The sequence below is a fragment of the Myotis lucifugus genome, unplaced genomic scaffold (genome assembly GCF_000147115.1).
Source record: "Myotis lucifugus unplaced genomic scaffold, Myoluc2.0 scaffold_0, whole genome shotgun sequence".
Taxonomy (NCBI): Eukaryota; Metazoa; Chordata; class Mammalia; order Chiroptera; family Vespertilionidae; genus Myotis; species Myotis lucifugus.
In genome coordinates this window covers 37,540,936-37,560,737 of record NW_005871048.1, presented here as the reverse complement: position 1 = coordinate 37,560,737, position 19,802 = coordinate 37,540,936, and the positions used below count along the sequence as shown (strand labels likewise).

General features: G+C 44.5%; 1 protein-coding gene across 3 annotated transcripts in view; it reads left to right on the top strand.

The window, feature by feature from the left end:
- PDE8B (phosphodiesterase 8B) overlaps positions 1-19,802 on the top strand; it is a 161,365-nt gene that overhangs the window by 57,738 nt on the left and 83,825 nt on the right. The window contains exon 2 of one of the 3 annotated variants that reach the window (XM_006081300.3): positions 19,737-19,793. In XM_006081300.3, coding sequence (XP_006081362.1) covers positions 19,767-19,793 — 27 coding nt within the window. In that variant the 5' untranslated portion in view covers positions 19,737-19,766. Of the gene's footprint in view, positions 1-19,699; positions 19,794-19,802 lie in introns of all 3 variants that reach the window. The other 2 variants (XM_023750494.1, XM_023750498.1) reach the window with 2 other exon arrangements.

Genomic DNA, 19,802 nt, shown 5'->3' with positions numbered 1-19,802 from the left:
CCGGCCCCCAAACAGGCCCAGCCTCCCTATATCACCTTCCTCAGCCAGAGTTGTGCGCTGGTTACAATTGATGAACCTGCAATGTCACATCATAGTCAGCCCAAGTCCATGGTTAATACCAGGGTTCACTCTCCCAGGCGGGCCAACGTCCGAGGAGTCCCCCCCCAATCCCCCCCCCCCCCCGGCCAGCCAGCCTCCTGTGGTTCCTGCCCCCAGCCGGCTGGCCAACCTCCCATGGTCCCTCCCCCCGGACTGGGCAAGATGGCCCTGATCAGCCCTGATCACCGGCCAGGCCGAGGGACCCCACCCATGCACGAATTCATGCACCGGGCCTCTAGTAATATTATATAGTTAGAATCATACAGTATATAGCCTTTTTAGATTAGTTTCTCTCACTTAGCAATATGCACTTAAGGTTCCTCCATGTCTTTTTATGGCTTGAAAACTTTTTTTTTTTTTTTTTTAGCACTGAATGATACTCCGTTGTCTGGATGTACCACAGTTTAGTTATCCATTCACCTACTGAAGCACATCTTTGTTGCTTCCAAGTTTTTGCAGTTATGAATAAAGCTGCTATAAACATCCACATGCAGGTTTTTGTATGGACATAAGTTTTCAACTCGTTTGGGTAAATACCAAGGAGTGTGATTGATGGATCATATGGTAAGAGTATGTTCAGTTTTGTCTTCCAAAGTGTCTGTACCATTTTGCATTTCCACCAGCAATAAGTGAGAGTTCCTGTTGCTTCACATTCTCACCAGCATTTGGCATTATTTGTGTTTTGGATTTTTAGCATTCTAACGTGTGTTTATATCATTTTTTTTAAATTAGCAAGTCCTTAAAGACATATGATGTAGAGTTTATTATAATTTTTATCTGTGAGAGGGTTGGTGGTTTAGCAGTTTACCTTTTTAAAAATGTGTTTATTGATTTTTAGAGAGAGAACAGAAGGGAGAGTAAGGAGAGATCCATTCACTGTTGCACTTATTTATGCATTTCTTTAGTTGTTTCTTGTATGTGCTTTCATCAGGAATCAAACCCGAAACCTTAGTGTATCGGGACAATGCTCTAACCAACCGAGCTACCTAGCCAGGGCCAGGGGTTTACTCTTTCTTACTGGAAGAGGCAGCGGTTCATTTATATTAAATGCAACTAGAAATTGTGTATCTTCTATGTGTTATCTCTCTATTTGCTTCCCTTTTCCCCATCTGTTCTACATTTTGTATTTTTTGATAATTGGTTTCTATTAGTTTAAATATTTATTCCATCTCTGCACTCTAGTAGCTTGGTAGCTTTATACACTGTTTAATATACTTTTTGTAATTCATAGAAATTATAAAATTACTCTTATTAGTCTAATGTGAATACCTCTTTTCCTCTCCCAGACAATAGAAGGACCTTAGAATATTAAGTTACAGTTATTTTTTACTGATTTTATGCTCTTGTGTATTTTAATTATCTATTTTTTAAAAGTCAAGAAGACATTACTATTGTTTTCTACACTCAATATTCTCTTAGATTTAATTATGTGTTTACCTTTTCCAGTGATATTTATTAGTTTCTCCATCTGTGAGCTTCTATCTGGTATCATTTGCTTTCTGAGTAAAGGTCTCCCTTTAGTCTTTCTATGGTGCCTGTTTCCTGGTGACAAATTCCCTCAGTATTTTTTTTTGTCTGAAAAGTTTTATTATTACTTTTGAAATATATTTTCACTACATACAGCGTTCTAGGTTGGCATGTAATTTACTTCAGCATTTTGAAGATACCATTTCATTGCAGTCCACCTACCATTATTTCCACTGAGAAGTTAAATGTCAGTTTTGCTATTATTGCTCCTCTAAAGTAATGTGTCTTTTTCCTTGGCTATTTTAAAACATTTTTACGTTGTATTTTGCTTCCAACAATTCTTCTCTGATATGAGTAGATGTTGTTTCCTTTGTATTTTCTTCTTCTTAGAGTTTATAGTGCTTCTTGAATTTGTGGCTTGAGTTATTTCTTCTCTACTAGAAAATTCTCATCCATTTTCTCTTCAGATATAGTTTCTGCCCCATTCTCTTGCTTATCCTACTGGGACTGTTGCATGTGTGTGACACATTTTCTCTGTGTTCCAGATGTCTCTTACACTTCCTGTATTTTCCATCTGTCTCCCACCTTAGCCAGGATCTGTTCTTCTGACATATATCCCAGTTCTCCAATTCTCTCTTCATACCTCATATCCTCATACACCCATCCATTTAGTGACTATTTTTAATTATTGTATTTTTTAGTAGAGAGAGACCTCCTGCCTGCTTTCCCCTTCCCTCCTTCATCTGGATTTTTACATGGCCATTTATATTTCTCTTTGGCCATTAGGTAAGACCACACGGAAAGACATATGTTCTAGTAGAATGGCTTCAGAGACCGCTTAATTAATCTGTCTTCTTTTATACCAGATTCTGCACGAGGCTCTGGGAAATAAGATGTAGAGGAAAATGATAAAAACATATGAGGAAAATTTAAAACTCATGACTAGCCTCTTCATTAAAAATAATTTATCATCTCTTCCAGAATTGCTAGTAAAGGCTCTTAACTTTGTGGTTTATCTGCCATTCTCTCAGAACATGGTATGTATTTATAGGTTCTTACATTAAATTATAAGCAGAATCATGAATTAGGAATTGAGAATAAAGCTGGCCACAAATCTATTCCAACATCTTATCTGTGCAAGGCCTGAGAATGTGATATTCTGTGCTTCTGTTTTTAAAGGGAGAGCATTTTGGTGGTTACCAGGAAGTGACAGGGGGCACACTGGGAGCATCACTGGCCTCACAGCCCAGGGTGACATCATACTGCGTGTGACCGTGAACACACCATAGACCCTCTTGGGCCTTATTTGACAATTTGTAAAATTCTTGGAAACCATCCTTCACTATGACTTCAGTGCCTGGAAGAGTATTTCCTAATAATCCGAGTGAGAACATAAAGCAGTTCTTCACTTTCTCTGACACTGCCGCGAGAGAGGGGGCAAAGTTAACTGGTCCAGATGTTGACAATTGTGTTTTCATGTAAGCAAGTCAAGCTAAAGAAAAAAGTATGCTGTCAAGATCCAGTTTATTGCGTTAGATTACAAATGTAAGGCACCTGTTTATTGGCTTACTGTGGGGCTCAGTAAGGATTTTCCAAAAGAATGAATGAGAGATCATCATCATAATATCTATCATTTATCAACTGCCTGCTGTGCCAAGCACTGGAGAAAGAGCCATGAATAATACAGACCTGGCATCTGCCCTCTCCAGGGCGCAAATGTTATTACCACTTAGGAACACATGGGGAAAAGGTATTTCGGATTTGGTGTTATATTAAAAACCTTTTACGGAATAACAACATTGGCAGCTTTAGTTCTTCAGCAGCCTGCATTTGTGCCAAGGATGAGAGTAATCTTCCACTTACCAAGGGCTTTCTCAGCTTTTACATGATGTAGTAAATTAGACGCCCACTCACCAGATATCTGTGAATCTCGGTTGTAGCAGATGGATTTGGCTTTGGGTGCTGGGACACATTCTGTCACAGCTGATCATTTACTGGTTCCCTGACTGTGGTTGGATGGAGTTGGCATCTGTCTCCTCGGGTCCTCCCACCCCTGCCAGTTTGTGGTTATGGTGACAAAATTATTACATGATAAATATCATGGTAGGTACATAAACAGAGTATAGGGGACAGCAATTGAAAGCATCTCAAACACAATTTAAGGTCTTCACCGTTGACGTTACAGAGCCCAGGACGGCATCCGGTGTGTGTTAAGGGATCCATTGTTGTGGGGACAGTTTTCTTCTTCGTTCAACCAGGAAAATACTGGTTTCCTCAGACCTTCGACAGCACTGGGATTATCACTTAAAATATTTGGAATTTGATAAATGTAGACTCTATCATTTACATTTTTGGATTGCCAGAGAAGCTGAGTGTTGTTGCATAATTTGTAGTCTATTTGTGTGTGTGTTTTGTGAATTGCCTGTCCTTTATTGTCTCATTTTTCATTGGGATGTTTGCCATTTTTGTAATTGTCTTATTAGAGGTTTAAAAAACTCTATATGCCAACTCCTTTTCTAGCATATATTACAATATTTTTTCTCAGTTTTTTACTTATTATACTTGTTATATTTTATTAACAAAAATCTAACAATAATTTATTTTAGTGTTTATGTGTTTGATGTTATTTTAAGCAAGACATTCTAGGCCCTTCAATGATATAAGTATTCACCTATTTTTTTCCCCAATATTCTCATGGGGTATTTTTCCATTTAAAAATTTTATCTGGAAGTTATTTGGATATCTGTTATGATGCATGGAGTTAACTTAATTTTTCTCCATATTTTAACCAATTATCCTATCATTATTGAAATTATTGAATTATCTATTTCTTCCCCACTGACATAAAATGACACTTTCACTGTTTGCTAAAAGCATACTTCCAAGACAGCATGTCTCTAGCAGAGAGGTCAATAAAAGATAATAGAAAGCCTAGGAAATTGAAAACTATATAAATATATATTTGTTCATATACACATTTATATGTGTGTGTGTGTGTGTTTAAGCTTTCTGTTGTCTTTCATTGATGGCTCTGCTAGAACCACACTGTTTTAGTAATTGTATCTTTGAAGTCAGTTGTAACATCTGGCGGAGCAAAATATTCTTAACTCTTTCCTTTATAATTTTGTTAGCACATTGCTGGCAGCTATTCTTCTATGTGAATTTGAGAATCGTTTTACAAGTTTAAAAAGTTGTGCCAGGATACTTATAGTAATTAATATACTGATTAATTAAGGGGAAGCAACATTTTTTAATAGTGACTTCCCATCTAGGAAGGCAGCATATCATTCTATTTGTTTTCATCTTCTTTTTTTTTAATATTTTATTGACTTTTTTTACAGAGAGGAAGGGAGAGAGATAGAGAGTTAGAAACATCGATGAGAGAGAAACATCGATCAGCTGCCTCCTGCACATCTTCTACTGGGGATGTGCCCGCAACCAAGGTGCATGCCCTTGACCGGAATCGAACCTGGGACCTTTCAGTCCGCAGGCCGACGCTCTATCCACTGAGCCAAACCGGTTTCGGCTGTTTTCATCTTCTTGATGTTATACACCAGACTACCTGATGACACAGGTAATCTGGTGTGTAATGTTGTATGTGAAAGCACAGTTCCTGAAGTCAGAAAATCTCAGTTCAAATCCAAATCAAGCCATTTATTAGCTTGCACATCAGTGAGCATTTTTCCTGCAATGACTGGAATACAGTAAGTGCTCAGTAAATGTGTGTTAAAGAAATGTTTGAATGAAATAATTCTTACTAGTAAGTGTTTTGCTTTTGCTTTTTAAAATATGCATTGCTATGCATCCTCGCCAGGTTTGAATTGTAAGATTTTTTGGATTTTGGCCATTCTAACAGGTGTGCAATAGTATCCCATTGTTCCAATTTGCAATTCTGTAGTGACAAATGATGTTGAGTATCTTTGCCTATGCTATTTGACATCTGTATGTATTCTTCGGTAAGGTTTCTGTTCATTATTTTCCCATTTTCCAACTGGGTTGTTTGTTTCCTTAGTGTTGAATTTTAGCATTTGTATATTCCGGATACAAATCCTTTACCAGATATGTGTTTGAAAATATTTTTCCCCTACCTGTTGTTTACCTTTTCATTCTTTTCACAGTCCCTTTTTAAAAGCAGAAGTGTTTCGTTTTGTAAAGTTCAACTTACCAATTTTTTTATGGATCCTACTTTTAATGACAAAGCCTACTTAGCTGTATCCTGTGGAAGTAACAGGTTCTGGAAGAATCAGCTTGCTCCCCTTTTTTTCTCTTTCCTTCTTCCAGCTCTCTGTAGACTTCTCTGCCTCTCCCCAGCCTCTGACACTGGTGTCTCCGGAGGTCTGTCTGTGGCCTCCTGCTCTGAGCGATGGCATGACTTTAACTGCCCCTCCTCCATGCTGGTGTCACTCACATGTCTCACAGACTGAGAAGTTGGGTGGCCCTGAGGCATCTCAAACGCTGCATGTCCGGCGCTTAACTCATCATCCCCTGTGAGTCCACTTGGCCTCTTGGCAGCCCCACCCCATTACTCAGACCCAAATCCTTGAACTCCTCTTTCTGTCCCTCCCTTGCCCACAGGTCTCAGCTAACTTTAAGACCCGTGTCTGCCTCTAATTCATCCTCTTCTTTCTGTGCCCCACCACTGCTCCTAGTGCAGGCACTCGTTATCTCTTGTCTACGTCAGTGGCTCAAACTTTAGTGAGCATCACAGTCACCTGGAGGGCCAGTCAGTATACACAGTGCAGGGCCCATGCCCAGAGTTTGTGATTCAGCAGGTGACGCTGAATCGAGATTTCCCGATTCTAGTAAGTTCCAGGTGAGGCTGCTGCTGCTGGTTGAGGAACTTCATTTTGAGAACCATTGGGCTAGCCCAGTGGTCGGCAAACTGGGGCTCGCGAGTGACCCCTTACCAGTGGTCGGCAAACTGCGGCTCTCGAGCCACACGCGGCTCTTTGGCCCCTTGAGTGTGGCTCTTCCTAAGCCTTAGGAGTACCCTAATTAAATTAATAGCAATGTACCTACCTATATAGTTTAAGTTTAAAAAATTTGGCTCTCAAAAGAAATTTCAATCATTGTACTGCTGATATTTGGCTCTGTTGACTAATGAGTTTGCCGATCACTGCCTTAGTCTATCCACACTTCTACTGGAATGACCCAGTTAAATACAGGCAAACCTCGGAGACACTGCGGGTTTGGTTCCAGCCCACCACAATAAAGTGAGTCTAATCTTTCGGCTGGTGAACAGTCTTGCCTTCAATTTGTAAAAAACACACGACATCTGTGAAGCTCAATAAAGCAGAGTGCAATAAAAGGAGCCATGCCTGCTCTACTCCAACAGTAAGCCCCAACTTCTCACCACAGCAAAACTGTGGCCTGTGTCCTGGCTCTTTCCTCCCTCACCAGCCTCATTGTCCCCGACCACAGAGCCAGCCACGTTGCTTGTGGTTGTCCGCAGGAACTCTGTCCTCTGCCCTTCCTGTGGTATTCTGTAGGCCTGCGATGTCTCTCCCACCATCTTCACCTGGCTCATTCTCACTCCTCCATCACAGAACTCCGGTGGAGTTCCTTAGAAGCGGGCCTGAGTTCCCAGATGGCACAAAATGCATCTCACCTGAGTTCCCGATGCACCCTGCAGGAATCTCTGGCTTATTACTTACCATCATTGAGTTAATTGCAGAACGCTGTGCTCTCTGAAGGTATTTTAATGCCTTGAGTACGGAAAGGGGAGAGCCCGAGGCTGAGTTGTAGAGCAAACTTAAAAGGGAGCTCTCACCTTCCCTCTCTCTGTGGGACAGGAGTGTGCAATCCAGCCTGTTCTCCGGCCAAGAGGAGAGGAAGATGTGAGAGGATCCCAGGTAGGTTGTGAGTTTGAACCACTTTTTAAAGGAAATGCACTTTGGTTGAAGAAAAAATGGACTTTTGCTGTGCTTGGGAGTTTTCTTTTTTCCTCCAGCAGTGGACACATTTATTCTGTGTACCTTCCCAACTCGCTGGGTTTCTGAGGGAGAGGAGGAGGGTGCTGCCCTGGGAGCCCTTCCTCAGCTCAGACACATGCCCTTAAAGCAGGGGCCCTCAAACTTTTTAAACAGGGGGCCAGTTCACTGTCCCTCAGACCGTTGGAGGGCCGGACTATAGTTTAAAAAAAAACTATGAACAAATTCCTATGCACACTGCACATATCTTATTTTGAAGTAAAAAAACAAAATGGGAACAAATACAATATTTGTATTTGCATGTGGCCCGCGGGCCGTAGTTTGAGGACCCCTGCCTTAAAGAGTCAGCTTCCACCCCATGGTGCTCCCATAGTTTCTTCCCTGAATATTAACAAACAATGTGTGTGTTTAAAGAAGAAATTAGACCCAGGGTGTGGCCACATTGGTGTAGGCCGCGAGGGAACCGGAAGGTCATGGCACAGTGGCTATCAGGGGTGGGCAAACTTTTTGACTCGAGGGCCACAGTGGGTTCTTAAACTGGACCGGAGGGCCGGAACAAAAGCATGGATGGAGTGTTTGTGTGAACTAATATAAATTCAAAGTAAACATCATTACATAAAAGGGTATGGTCTTTTTTTTTTTTTTTTAGTTTTATTCATTTCAAACGGCCGAATCCCGCCTGCGGCCGTAGTTTGCCCAGGGCTGGTAGATGCTGGCCTTGCAGTACCTTTGTTAGGTCAGGGGGAGGGGTCACAGGCCCCTGGAGAGACCTCTCAAGGTGAGCCTGCTGGTCTCAGGGGCAGCTGTCATGTATGCTAAGCTTCTATAAGTGTTGAGGTTTTCATGGTAAGGTGCTTCACTTAGGTTTTCCTTTTTAGGATGTGAACCATACTTCTTACGAATAATGGTTTGGAAATCATTGTTTTTGCCCATTAAGCAAAATTCTTTTTAAAAAGGAAGGCGTTTACATTTTGCTGGCTCCTTCTCCTGAGTGACTTTTCAGTGGGATTTGTTGAAATGGGATTAGTATTTAAATGGGAATCCATTTTTGAGGCTGATTCATTCCCCTGAGGTCCACGTGATCTGTGGAGGCGGAGGCGGATGGTTGGAGTTCACCTGTGTGTGTGGCCCTGACATACTGGAGTCGGGAAAGCCAGCGTGGTTGAATTTTTGGTGCAGGCCTAGATGTGACTGAAAGGCCGGAGTTACTTCAGGATCACCAGGGACCGGGCGTGAGACTTTCCTGGAGCTAAGCGGGGAAGACGTTTAGCTTTTGGTTCTCTAAGGCAGCTCTGGCTTATCGATGCTAAAATTGAGGGCAGAGGCAGGATGGATAATTGAAATCCACAGGAAATCTCAAACTCATTTTAGCAGATGGTTTCCGTCTCCTTGCCCAACAAATCTATTTACCAGAACTGCTCGCTGACCATGGAGCAGAATTGACGACTGGAATATCATCCCTCCCCACTTTTTCTCGTCTTCATTTATTGTGAAGGAGAAGGCATATAGCAGGATGGCGGAGCACCTGAAATGCTTGGGTTTTTCCATAATCTGAATAATTGCCTCCTGACTAATTTTTTTTAAAAAAAGGCTTCTGTTCTTTGCTTGTCTTCTATTATACAACGTAATCTTAACTGCTTGAAGTCATCCCGTAGTTTCTATTATCAGTAATACCCCTAGTAAAGGAAGGAAGTTAGTGGAGGGACTTCACGTTTTGCGGTTGCCTTTAAATTCCCCTGCTTTCTAAGTCAGACTCTGAGTTTGACCTTTGGAATCTGGGAATGCTGTTGTTTTTACACACTCTGGCCCCAGGGACCCTGTGGCTGAGTCAGTACATTTATGAAAGCTTCGTGCCTTTATTCTTGCATTGCATGTATGATGTAAAGCCTTTTAAAATAATCATAATATTGAGATTAGTTCGGGTTTTTTTTTCTCCCCCATCTAAAGAGAATGCTGTCTTAGGCCTCCTTGTGCCAGCCTCCCTCGGGTCCTCGCCGTTTCATGGCTTGCATTCTAGACCATTTTTTTTCTTCCCATTTCAATGCATAGTAGATACTAGGCTGCCTTCTTTTCTCACGTCCGTAGATGACATGACTGTGTTGTTTGATTAGTTCTCTCTTTCATCTGATGTTTGTGGGGAGGGGAGGGTGTCTCCATTAGACTCTGCTGGCCTCGTTTTCCTGTGTCTGAATCCGATGTCTTCTGTGTTGGTTTTTAATCGCCACTTCATTGCCAACGAGAGCATGGCCTCTCCTTTCCCACGGCATTGTTTCCAGGCCAGCAGGATATATCGTTCTCTCCTCCACTTGCCCAGGGATGCTCACTAGTGTAGTAATAATTTGTCTTCAGAAAGAACAGCCTTGTCACCCACAGTGACTGGGAGTGGGGAGAGGGCACGGGTGGGGGCCGTTGTAAGACGGGTGCTGGGAAGCCCACCGCTGTCTACTCTGGCGCACGGGGTCAGCCGAGGGCAGCCTTCCTTGCTGGTAGCTGACTGTTGGTTGTGACAGCTGCACATACTGACGGCTCCCCACACGTCATCTTCCCCGGGCTCCTTATTGCTTAGCCAGCTCTTTCTCTTATTTACAAGCCACGTTAAAACTTATACTGAACATCTCTTTGTACACCCACCATCTCAAGACTTTCTGGAACAAACTGAGATACAAGTGAATATAGTAATAAGAGCATAGCCTTCCAAGTAAGGGGGGTCTGGGCTTCCACCTCAGCTCCAGCCTCTCGGAAGCTTTAACTTCTCTCGCTATGAAGAAGTGAGATGCCGAGACTGTCACGTAAGAGGATTGCGTGGGGATTCCTCACCCCTCCCGCCTCACTGAGGTGCAGAACAGTTACTTATCTTGAGCAAAGTCTCCCAAGTCCCAGCCCAGTTTCCTAGGATTTCATCTTATGTTTCAGGGAAACAATCCGTATTCTGAGGAATTTTAAATACAGCATCTTATTTTACCAAATAGAGACTTTATTAGAAAAAAATAGTATATGTAGAATATGTATGTAGTGGCTACTGCTCAATTAACGTTAACCCAAATATAGGAAATAGGCTTCTCCAAAAAAATGAAATGCATTTTATATTTATTTTGCACTATTTAGGATCTACAACAAACTAGAAGGTGTGATTCAGTAAGCACATGTACGCCGCACTGCCTACGAAAATAGATCATGAACAGTAGTTGAAGCCCCGGTATTCCTTTCCCTGGATGTATCCCTCTACAGCAGGGCCACTTGCCTCAATTGGGAATTTATAAGCATTTCTCTGTATGGTTACAGTATATTCCTAAACTATATTTGTCTTAATATTTTAAAACCTTATCTAAGTAGTATTCTAAGGCATGTATGCATTTTAAACTTTTAATTGGATGTTTGTGAGGTTCATCTATTTTGAATGGGTAGCTCTAGTTGATTTTGTTTTTGTTGTATAATATTTCCTGTGTCGCTATTCCTCAATAAATTAGTTTTTCTGGTGATGGATGTTAATGGATTATGGATTAGGCTGTTTCCAAATTTTAGTTGTAAATCTGCTCCAAATATTCTTATAAATGCCTCCTTATATGCATACCCCAGAGAAACACTCAAATAGGAGTTGGATTGCAGGACATGTACTCCTTCATCTTTAATAGAAATTTCCGAAATGTTTTTCAAAATGGCTAAGCCCGTTTACACACCCACCAACAATTCACGAGTTCCTGTGGGTTCCCTTCCTGCCCATGCTAGTGTTTGACTTCATAATTCTACCATTCTGTTGACTTAAAAAATGGCTGGTGTGACATAGTACCCCTTTGTCATGTAAACTTTTTATCTTCCTGATAACTAAAGGTGGAGCATTTCTTCATACTCATATTTCCTCTTCTGTGAATTTATTTTTCAGGCTTTTGCCCAACTTTCATCTTGGTTGTCTTTTTATTGACTTTTTAGAGCTGTTATGTGTCCTGGTTAGTAGCACTTGTTGGTTTCCTGTATTTTAGGTATCATTTCTTGGGCTCTAACCTATCTTTTGTCTCTCTGTTTTCACAATGTTTTATGCATTTGAGATTGTTTTTGGTGAATAGGAGTTTTAAACTCTAAAGTAAAATTGATCTTTTATGTTTGTATTTTGATGAATAGATATTTGAATGTTTATGTTTATGTGATAAAAATCATATTGCCAAATTAATGTACTATTTTAAACAGCAGAGCATAAAACAAAGTTTGAGGCTATGTCACCCACTGTATCTCATGACTAGGAGTAATCTTACATATGTGTGTATGGTGTGTGTGTGTGTGAGAGAGAGAGAGAGGGAGGGAGAGAGAGAGCATAAAAAAGACTATAAAAGAAATATTTATTTTTATTCTAATTCACAGATACTATTTGGGGAAAATAATTCATCATATGTAAAGAACTACATGTTCCTCTTGCCTAAGTGATAATCTTGTATTGTTGGAGGGGGTATCTGGAGGAAATCCCATGGTGTCTGGGTTCAGGTATGGCTGAGTCTGAGTGGGTTTAGTTGCTCTGTTGAAATTTGTTGAATAAATGAATATGTAATAGAGTCTGATATTAACAGACATATCTACTCAGAAGAATAGATTAGTGGTTCTCAACCCTGGCTGCACCTGAGGAGACTTAAAAATACTGATGCTGGACCCCATCCTTACAGATTCTGATTTTGTTGGTTTGTAATAGGACGTAGTCGTTGATATATTTGAAAAGTTCCCCAGATAAATAGGACTTGTGGATCAGAGAATTGGAAGCAGGATGGTGAGAGGAGGTTCAGGCCTGCATGCTGGGCACTGGAAGGTCCAGGGCAGCAGGGGTGCCAAGAGGTGCCAGGGAGTGGCCAGAATCAAAGCAAGGTGAGTGCTTGAGGCTGGTGTGAGGGCAGAGCTGACCCCAGGGGTCCGGGTCTGAGAGGAGCATTCTGGATGTGCTGAGGGCAGTGGCCTGGGAAGTGGTGACCAGGATGAGTCAGGGATGTCCAGACTCGTGGTCTGTGCTGTGGCCCATCGGACAGGAAGCCAAAAGGTAGGCATGGGCCCATTAACAAGACAAAAGTCAAATACAATCTTTGCTTACACAGAGCTTAGAAGAGAGAAAGAGAAAGAAAAGAAAAGGGAAGGGAAGAGAAGGGAAGAAAGAAAGAGAAAAAGAAAGAAGGAAGGAAGGAAGTTTGGCCTGGCAATGGAGGTTGGATGAGAAACCTTGAGAGAATTAAATATTATTTTAAAATCAGAGCTAACAGGGCAACAAGCAGAGTTGATTAAGGGCATTTTAAAAGGCCTGTTCCTGAGCCTGAGCTGATCCTTGTTGTGAGTGAGAAGTGATCTTTACAGTAGAATCGCCCTCTCAAGAAGGCAGGCTTGCCCTGAGCTGTGTGTGTGTGCACACCTGTGTGTGAACATTCAGTGCTGCAGGCGATTAGGAGGAAGGGGTTCCGAAGGAGAACTGGCTGAAGCAGAGAAGATCCGGACTTGGAGCTGATCGTTGGAAGATAGAATTTATGGGACACCCTGCAGCCAAACACACCTGCACACCCTCCCTTCTCCTTCTTGGTCCTGTGGCAGCCCTGTTAGCAGTAGGACAGGCTGACTACCAGGACATGAGCAGGGACTGCCAGGTACTGGATCAGCTGTTTTGCAAAATCAGAACAGAGTCCAGGAATCCATCACAGAAAGGTGGGCAGTGCAGTCAGAATTCTCTAAATTTAGGAGTGTAATGGAAGAGCAGTGCCCTGGGAGTCAGGAAAAATGGAGTCTTGGTCATGACTCTGTTACTTGAAATCTGTGTCATCTGAGGTAATTTAATTCAATTCCATTAATTTATTGGGCACCAGCATTTTTTAGCATCTTTGAGATGCTGGGGGTAAGATTGTGAAAAAGAGTCTATGTCCTTAAGAAACTTAGTCTTGCCAAAGAGAGGATGTTTAAAGGAGCAGTAAAGTCTGTGCTGTGAAGTACGGGAGGGAGGAGGATCGTCGGTTCTGCGGTGGTGCAGCTGGGCTCCAACAGCCTTCAGATGGGGGGGGGGGGGGGCATACGATGGCCCTCCGGGATGAGTAAGTTATGCTGAGCAGATGGGGTAGGAAGGGCTTACTGGGGTACCACTTTTCTTCCTGAATTCTCACTTCTTCCTCAAACCCAGGTAATTGAGCAACATTCCTGAAGCTGAAAGTACTAAGAGCTGCGGCAATTGCCCCCAGAGAATGTGGTGCAGGGACAGGTGAACTAGCCAACCTGAACTACCTGGTTCCTCTCCAGTGGAGCTTCTGTCTTTCAGCTGCCTCCCCTGCACCAGCTGGTGCTCACCTTGGAGTTCCCTCCCCATTGAAATGAGGCCAAGCTGTGTGTGGGGTTTTGGTAATTTTTTCTTGATCATTGAGATATATTTTCCCCACTTGCTTACACTGCTGTAGTTTCCACTCATAGCAGTGTCTCTGTTTTGTTTTTGCTAAATCTGTTATTATCTATTCAGAAAGTAGGTAAACCAAATGTATGCTTTTCCTCCAAGTCATGAAACCTGCTAATCCTCTGCTCAGTAGCCTGCATTACGGTTGGTGCTACAGGATAAAAAGGGGGTTCCTTCCAGTCTCCTCTAAGGAACTGGCTCCAACTCTCCCAGTCTTCACTTTCATAGTCTCTAATACAGCCACTCCAGATCGTGTTTCTCCCCATTGTACCTTTGCATACTTGCCTCCATGCATTTGCTTATCTATATAATAAAAGCTCAGCGACCGTTACAGCGTAACGTCCAGAATGACCGGTCGCTGTGACGGGCTGGCCGCAGGGGCCACCACCACTGCAGCTGCCGAGCCCGAGGGCCCCAGGGCCAGTTCCGCAGCCATTGCCTAGTGTGCCACGCCAGCACGACCAAGGGTGATCCCGAGTCGGGGGGGGGGGGGTGAAAGGATTAAGGAAAGACAGACAAGAGAATAATAGCTGGGTCTCGGTGGGACGCTGCTCCCTGATGAGGAGACAGCGCCAGCGCCCACAAGCCGTGTCTTTATTTTATAGCAGATGCCACGAGGCAAAGTAGGGGCGTGATCATGCTGTTTACAGCATTCTCGTGAGTTTCAACCTCACTCAACTACATGTACCCGAACTCTAGCACAAGGCACGTGGGGCTACGTGTTTGGACCATAGGTTCAAGCTTACAACCACAGTCGTTGGCTATAATTGTGCTGGGAGGGCCCTGCCCTCCAGCTGGGACTTGCACGTGGCAATGAGAGGACCCTGTCCTTTCATTAGTCCGAGGCTTGAACCTGGCCAAGACACTGTAACCGCGCTCCACAGCCTAGACACCAGTAAAGAACGCAAAGGTGGTCAACGTGAGCGTGCAGCTTGAGGTAAAGGCTCAATCAGCTGGGCACCGAGATGATCGTCACCAAGGCTGGCAGGTCAGGGCACCCCTCTCCCTGCTGCGACCCTCCCCACGTGGCGCCAGTCTCGGGCAGCGGGGCAGCTCCTTCGCTCTCTGAGTTCCGGCTCTAGCGGCAGCTGCCTGGCACACTGGGCCGGAGGGTACTGCTCGGGATGCCAGGAAGGCGGCGGAGAGAAACCCTGTGGACCTGCCTTCTGACCAGCAGTCCAAGACCCGGCACCGCCAGAAACAGACCGGCTCAGAGAACACTGAGCTTGGGGGGAAGGCAGCCGCCTGTGAGGGGCCTTGCCACCAGCCGGCTCCCGGTGGATCCCACCTCAAAGAAAACTCGGTCTTTGGTTCCTTAGTTCAGTCTATCCCAGCTTAAGAGGAGCAGCTGGGCACATTTTAGGGGAAAATTAAGACTCTAAAACAGTGTGTTCTGTTCTGTGGAGATTGCTACCCAATTGTTTTAGGTCTAAATTCTGGGTGATTGTGGGGCCTGGCTCTGCCACTGGGGTCCACGTCTTCCAAGTGGCCTGTATTTGTTGTAAGGGCCCAAAGAGAAGAAGGGGAACAAGTTTTTTGATGCAATGAATTTGACCAACAAAGGCAAGTGCCGGGCTGTGTCTAATGTACACAGAGAGACACCAGCTCTGAATCCGCCTGGCCAAAGGGAGCTCAGGGCCTGTTTGCAGAGCCTTCTGGTGGTTTCTGTTTCCTTGCTGAGGCCATCCTCCCTGGGAAGCCTTGGGCCCATGCTCAGCTCCAGGCCCCTCCGCCAGGCCGGCCCCGCCCCTGATTGGCCCCCCTACCCCGATCAGGGGCAGGGCCAGCCAGCCAACCTCCTTTGGCCCCTCCCCGGGCTGGCCTGGCCTGATCGACCCTGATCAGGGCAGGCCGGCTGGACCCCACCCGTGCACGAATTCATGCACCGGGCCTCTAGTCTATATATATAAAAGCCTAATATGCAAAGTGTCCCCTCAGGAGTTCAACTGATCAGGAGTTCGATCGCTCACTATGATGTGCACTGACCACCAGGGGGCGGCGTGGAACCAAGGAAGGCCCCAGCCAGCAGCCTGGGAAGGGAGGCCTCGGCTGGCAGCTGCTAGGGACCCTACCTCTTTGTGAATTTCGTGCACTGGGCCTCTAGTGTTTTCCATAAGCCTGAGATTTCCTCTCCCAACCCTGTCTCTGTATCTTCCTATTCTTCATGACCTACTTGTCTGTACAAAGCCTTCCTTGATCTCCCCACCTTCAAAACCAGAAGTATTATCTCCTTTCTCTCAACTTCTGAGGGAAAATGTGTATCAACCAGAATTCTGAATCTTGCTAAACTATCCAATAAAAGCCAGTGATAGACATTTGCAGATCAACAAAGACTGAATGAGTTTGCCACTCATAGATCTTCTGAATGAAGAATACCTTCCTAATTGCATATCCAGGGACCTATGTTGTCAGCTTGTGATGGGCTAAGGTGAAAGTATTTACACCATAGAATTAGCAAATGCTACAAAATGGGACTATTTATTTCCCTTAAAGAGCCAGTTGATCTGAATGTCAATTGGTGGCCCTGCTACATGCATATATGTTTGTGTGTATGTCACCATGTACAGACAAATACTTGATACACTATGAATGTTGGACAGGCAACACTGCACTGTCGGTCGGCAGTCCTTCCTCCTTAGGCTGCTGGGAAAAGCCATGTGGTTGGAGTGGCTAGGAAGCTTGGCTTTCCATACTATCGTCCCATCCTCCTCTCCTCTCAGGGTCTGGAATTGCTTACCTATGACCCCACCGCCTTCTTGCTTCTGTGTCCTTGGCAGACTTGGTCACTTCCTGGAATCGGAGTTAATATACTAATTGAGGATGTGTGCATCTGCAGTTGCTCAAAGTTCACTCTTTGAAGTAGCGAATCTTGGCCTGGCTACACAGACATCAGTAAATGGCCTCCTGTTTCTGTTCATAATTGGCCCTTACAAATTGGTGAAATGCAGGGCAGTAAGACGCCTGTGTCAGGAACAGACTTCTGCCAACTGCTGTCTGTGAATATACCTGCTGCCGACTTTCCTCCAGCCCTCAGAGCCAGGGAGGAGTGGTTCTGTGTTCTGTGGGGGAGTTGCCCTCCCTTGGGCACGGAAGCCAAGGTCAGATGACTAGGAGCACAGACTAGGAGGGAAAAGGCAAGCCAAGAGACAGGAAGCAAAGTGTGGGTCAGGACTAGGGAAGCCGGTAAACTGAGGTCCCCAAGCTGGCAGTGGAGGTGTGAGTGGCTGGGAGGAAGGAGATGAGCAGAGATGGGAGAGACGGGGGTCTGAGAGAGGGTCCATGAGCCTTGTGGTTCCTCTGCTGGGCTCTGCCTCAGGTGGCAGCTTCCTGCTGAGCTGGGTCAGGCAGAGGTTTCCATCCTGGCTGTGGAGAAAGTGGGTCTTTTCTGTCTTTTGGTCGGAAAACAGTATCTTCTAGACTGAGTGCTGCCTTTCAAACTCCATGTTGTCACGCCCGTGGCCATTGCTGGTCTCCTACTGAGATTACTCGGGTAAAAGTGCCTAGCACACTGCTGGGACAGAAGGGGGCTGAGGGAGGGGTCACACAGTCATGAGGTGTTTAAAATGGTGGGTGTAACTATTCATGCCCGTATTGGTTTCTGACGAAGTATACAGGACTGCATTGGTTAGGTGTGAATTATAATTATTTTTTCAACAGACGTTGCCTTTCTTCCAGTCCCAGCCTTCCAAAGAGACTCACTTTTTACTTTATTCCTTCAAAGCTTTCATTGATTTCTTATATCATGTGTTTATTTTCTGCCCCTGGATGACCCCTTTCTGAGCATTTTTCTGGAGAAACCATTAACAGGTGGTGGTGTTGGATCAGGGCTTCTGTGTGGGGGATGGAAGTGAACCCGAGAGAGATCACAGGGAAAGGAAAGGGTATCCCAGATTATCAATCAAATCTACCTTACGGCACCAGATTGGCTTCCCTTCTTAATCATTAACTTTTCAGCTTAATAAAACTCTGGCAGTTGTGCTGCTTTCGAAAGAGCATGTCTGGTTTTGACAATAAAATTGCTTTTAAGAGTGGAGCTGGGTGGGGGCGGAGTCCCAGTGACGCAGGAGGCCTGGTGATGGTCTCTGTCGTGGAATTGCTCTTGGGCTGTCCATGTATACTGGCTGCTGGTATTGGCACAGACACCTTGCAGGACATTGCTTTGCTTAGAGAAAAGGCGCATTAAGAGTGATGCGCTCGCCTAACCAGTTTGGCTCAGTGGATAGAAGTGTCCTGTGGACTGAAGTGTCCTGGGTTTGATTCTGGTCAAGGGCATGTACCTTAGTTTCGGGCACATCCCCAGTAGGGGGTGTGCAGGAGGCATGTGATCGATATTTCTCTCTCATCAATGTTTCTGACTCTCTATTCCTCTCCCTTCCTCTCTGTAAAACATCAATAAAAAAAGAAAAGAAAAAAGTATAATTCTTTTTTAAAAAAGAGTGATACGCTCAACTTGAGTGTGACACTTGTACCCACAGACAGTGGTGACACACTGAAGGGACTTCTCAGTGGTCAAGGGGCTTAAGGCCGCGAGGCCCCGAGCTGGCTTTGGTTGCACCAGGCCTGCTGGAAGGACCCACTGTCTGGAGGCGCCTCGCCAAGAGAGCAGGGGAGCGAAGCTTTGCCCTCCTGAGAACCCATCACAGAGGCCAGGAGCCTTGGATGAATGTCATCAGAGCGCTCAGAGTTTTCTGCTGGCTGTTTGCTGAGAGGCCAAAGTCCCCAGTGTCTTTTCTGCACAGATGATGCCGGCGGTGGGAGGGGAATCACCCTTATAGAATGAAAAGAATGTCAGCAGCTGGTGGTGATGTTTTGGAGAAAATTCATGCCATCAGGAGTTAAGCATGGGGAGAGGGGAAGAAAGGAGAAAGGTACAATTTTTAGTTTTTAAAAGTATAAAGTGTCGGTTTTCCTGTTTGTGTTTTAACTGATAAAGATAAATGGACCTCTGGCCCTTGGGTCATTGCGATGTCTGTGGTCCTGTGAGTTGCTGAAGGTGTCCAATCGGACTGACAGGGGCCACCGTGGTGTGTTGAGTGTGGATAAGCTTCCAAATAGTGACTGCAGCCTCTTATAGAGAAAAACAAAACGGGATCCGTGGAGGGGAGGCCAAGACCTTCAATCCAGTTGTCTAACGACAAGTCATCTTTAGAAATCTAGGCACAGTGATTAGAAATGCACACGTGGGCTTTGCGCTTGCAGCCAAAGGCAGTCAGACAGCATTGGCCGGTGAGCTGCTGAGCTCGTGCCTGACCGTGGGGAATTGTCATGCCGGGCGTTTCTTTGAGGAGATACAGTTGACACGCGTGATCTATTCCTAGTAAGCACGGGCAAGAGTAAGCTGTTTATTCCTCACACTAAAGCATGAAGGTAAGAAAAGTAGATCTAAATATAGGAACACCTCTTAAGCTATAGAAATGCTTTAGCTTCCACACTTGAGAGAAATTTTTAGTCTTCTGAATTTTCAGAATAACAGCCTCGCATGATGCCCAGCACATGGTAGGTGCCCTGTAAGTAGTTACTGAATTCAGGTGTTTCCTCCCATAAAACAGTGCATGCTTGTTGTAAAAATCCATGCATTTAAAGTAAAAATAACCCGAAATCCCACCATTTAGCATTTGGGGATATAGCCTCCCAGACATTATTAGTGTATATAGAGGTATGTATCCTTTTACAAAACCAGGATTGTGCGGATATGGTGTTTTAAAAACTGTCTCCAGATCGATAAGGTGGATCTTTCTGTTTAGCATCTGCGAAGTGGCATATGTACTATCCTGTGTAAGAAAGAATTTGTCATTTCTTGTCGTTTCAGACGTGAGACATCTCATGCGCTGTCCTTTATTTAGCAGGTGTCTTCTGCGGAGGTACGCATTGGGCCCATGAGACTGACGCAGGATCCTATCCAGGTACGCCTC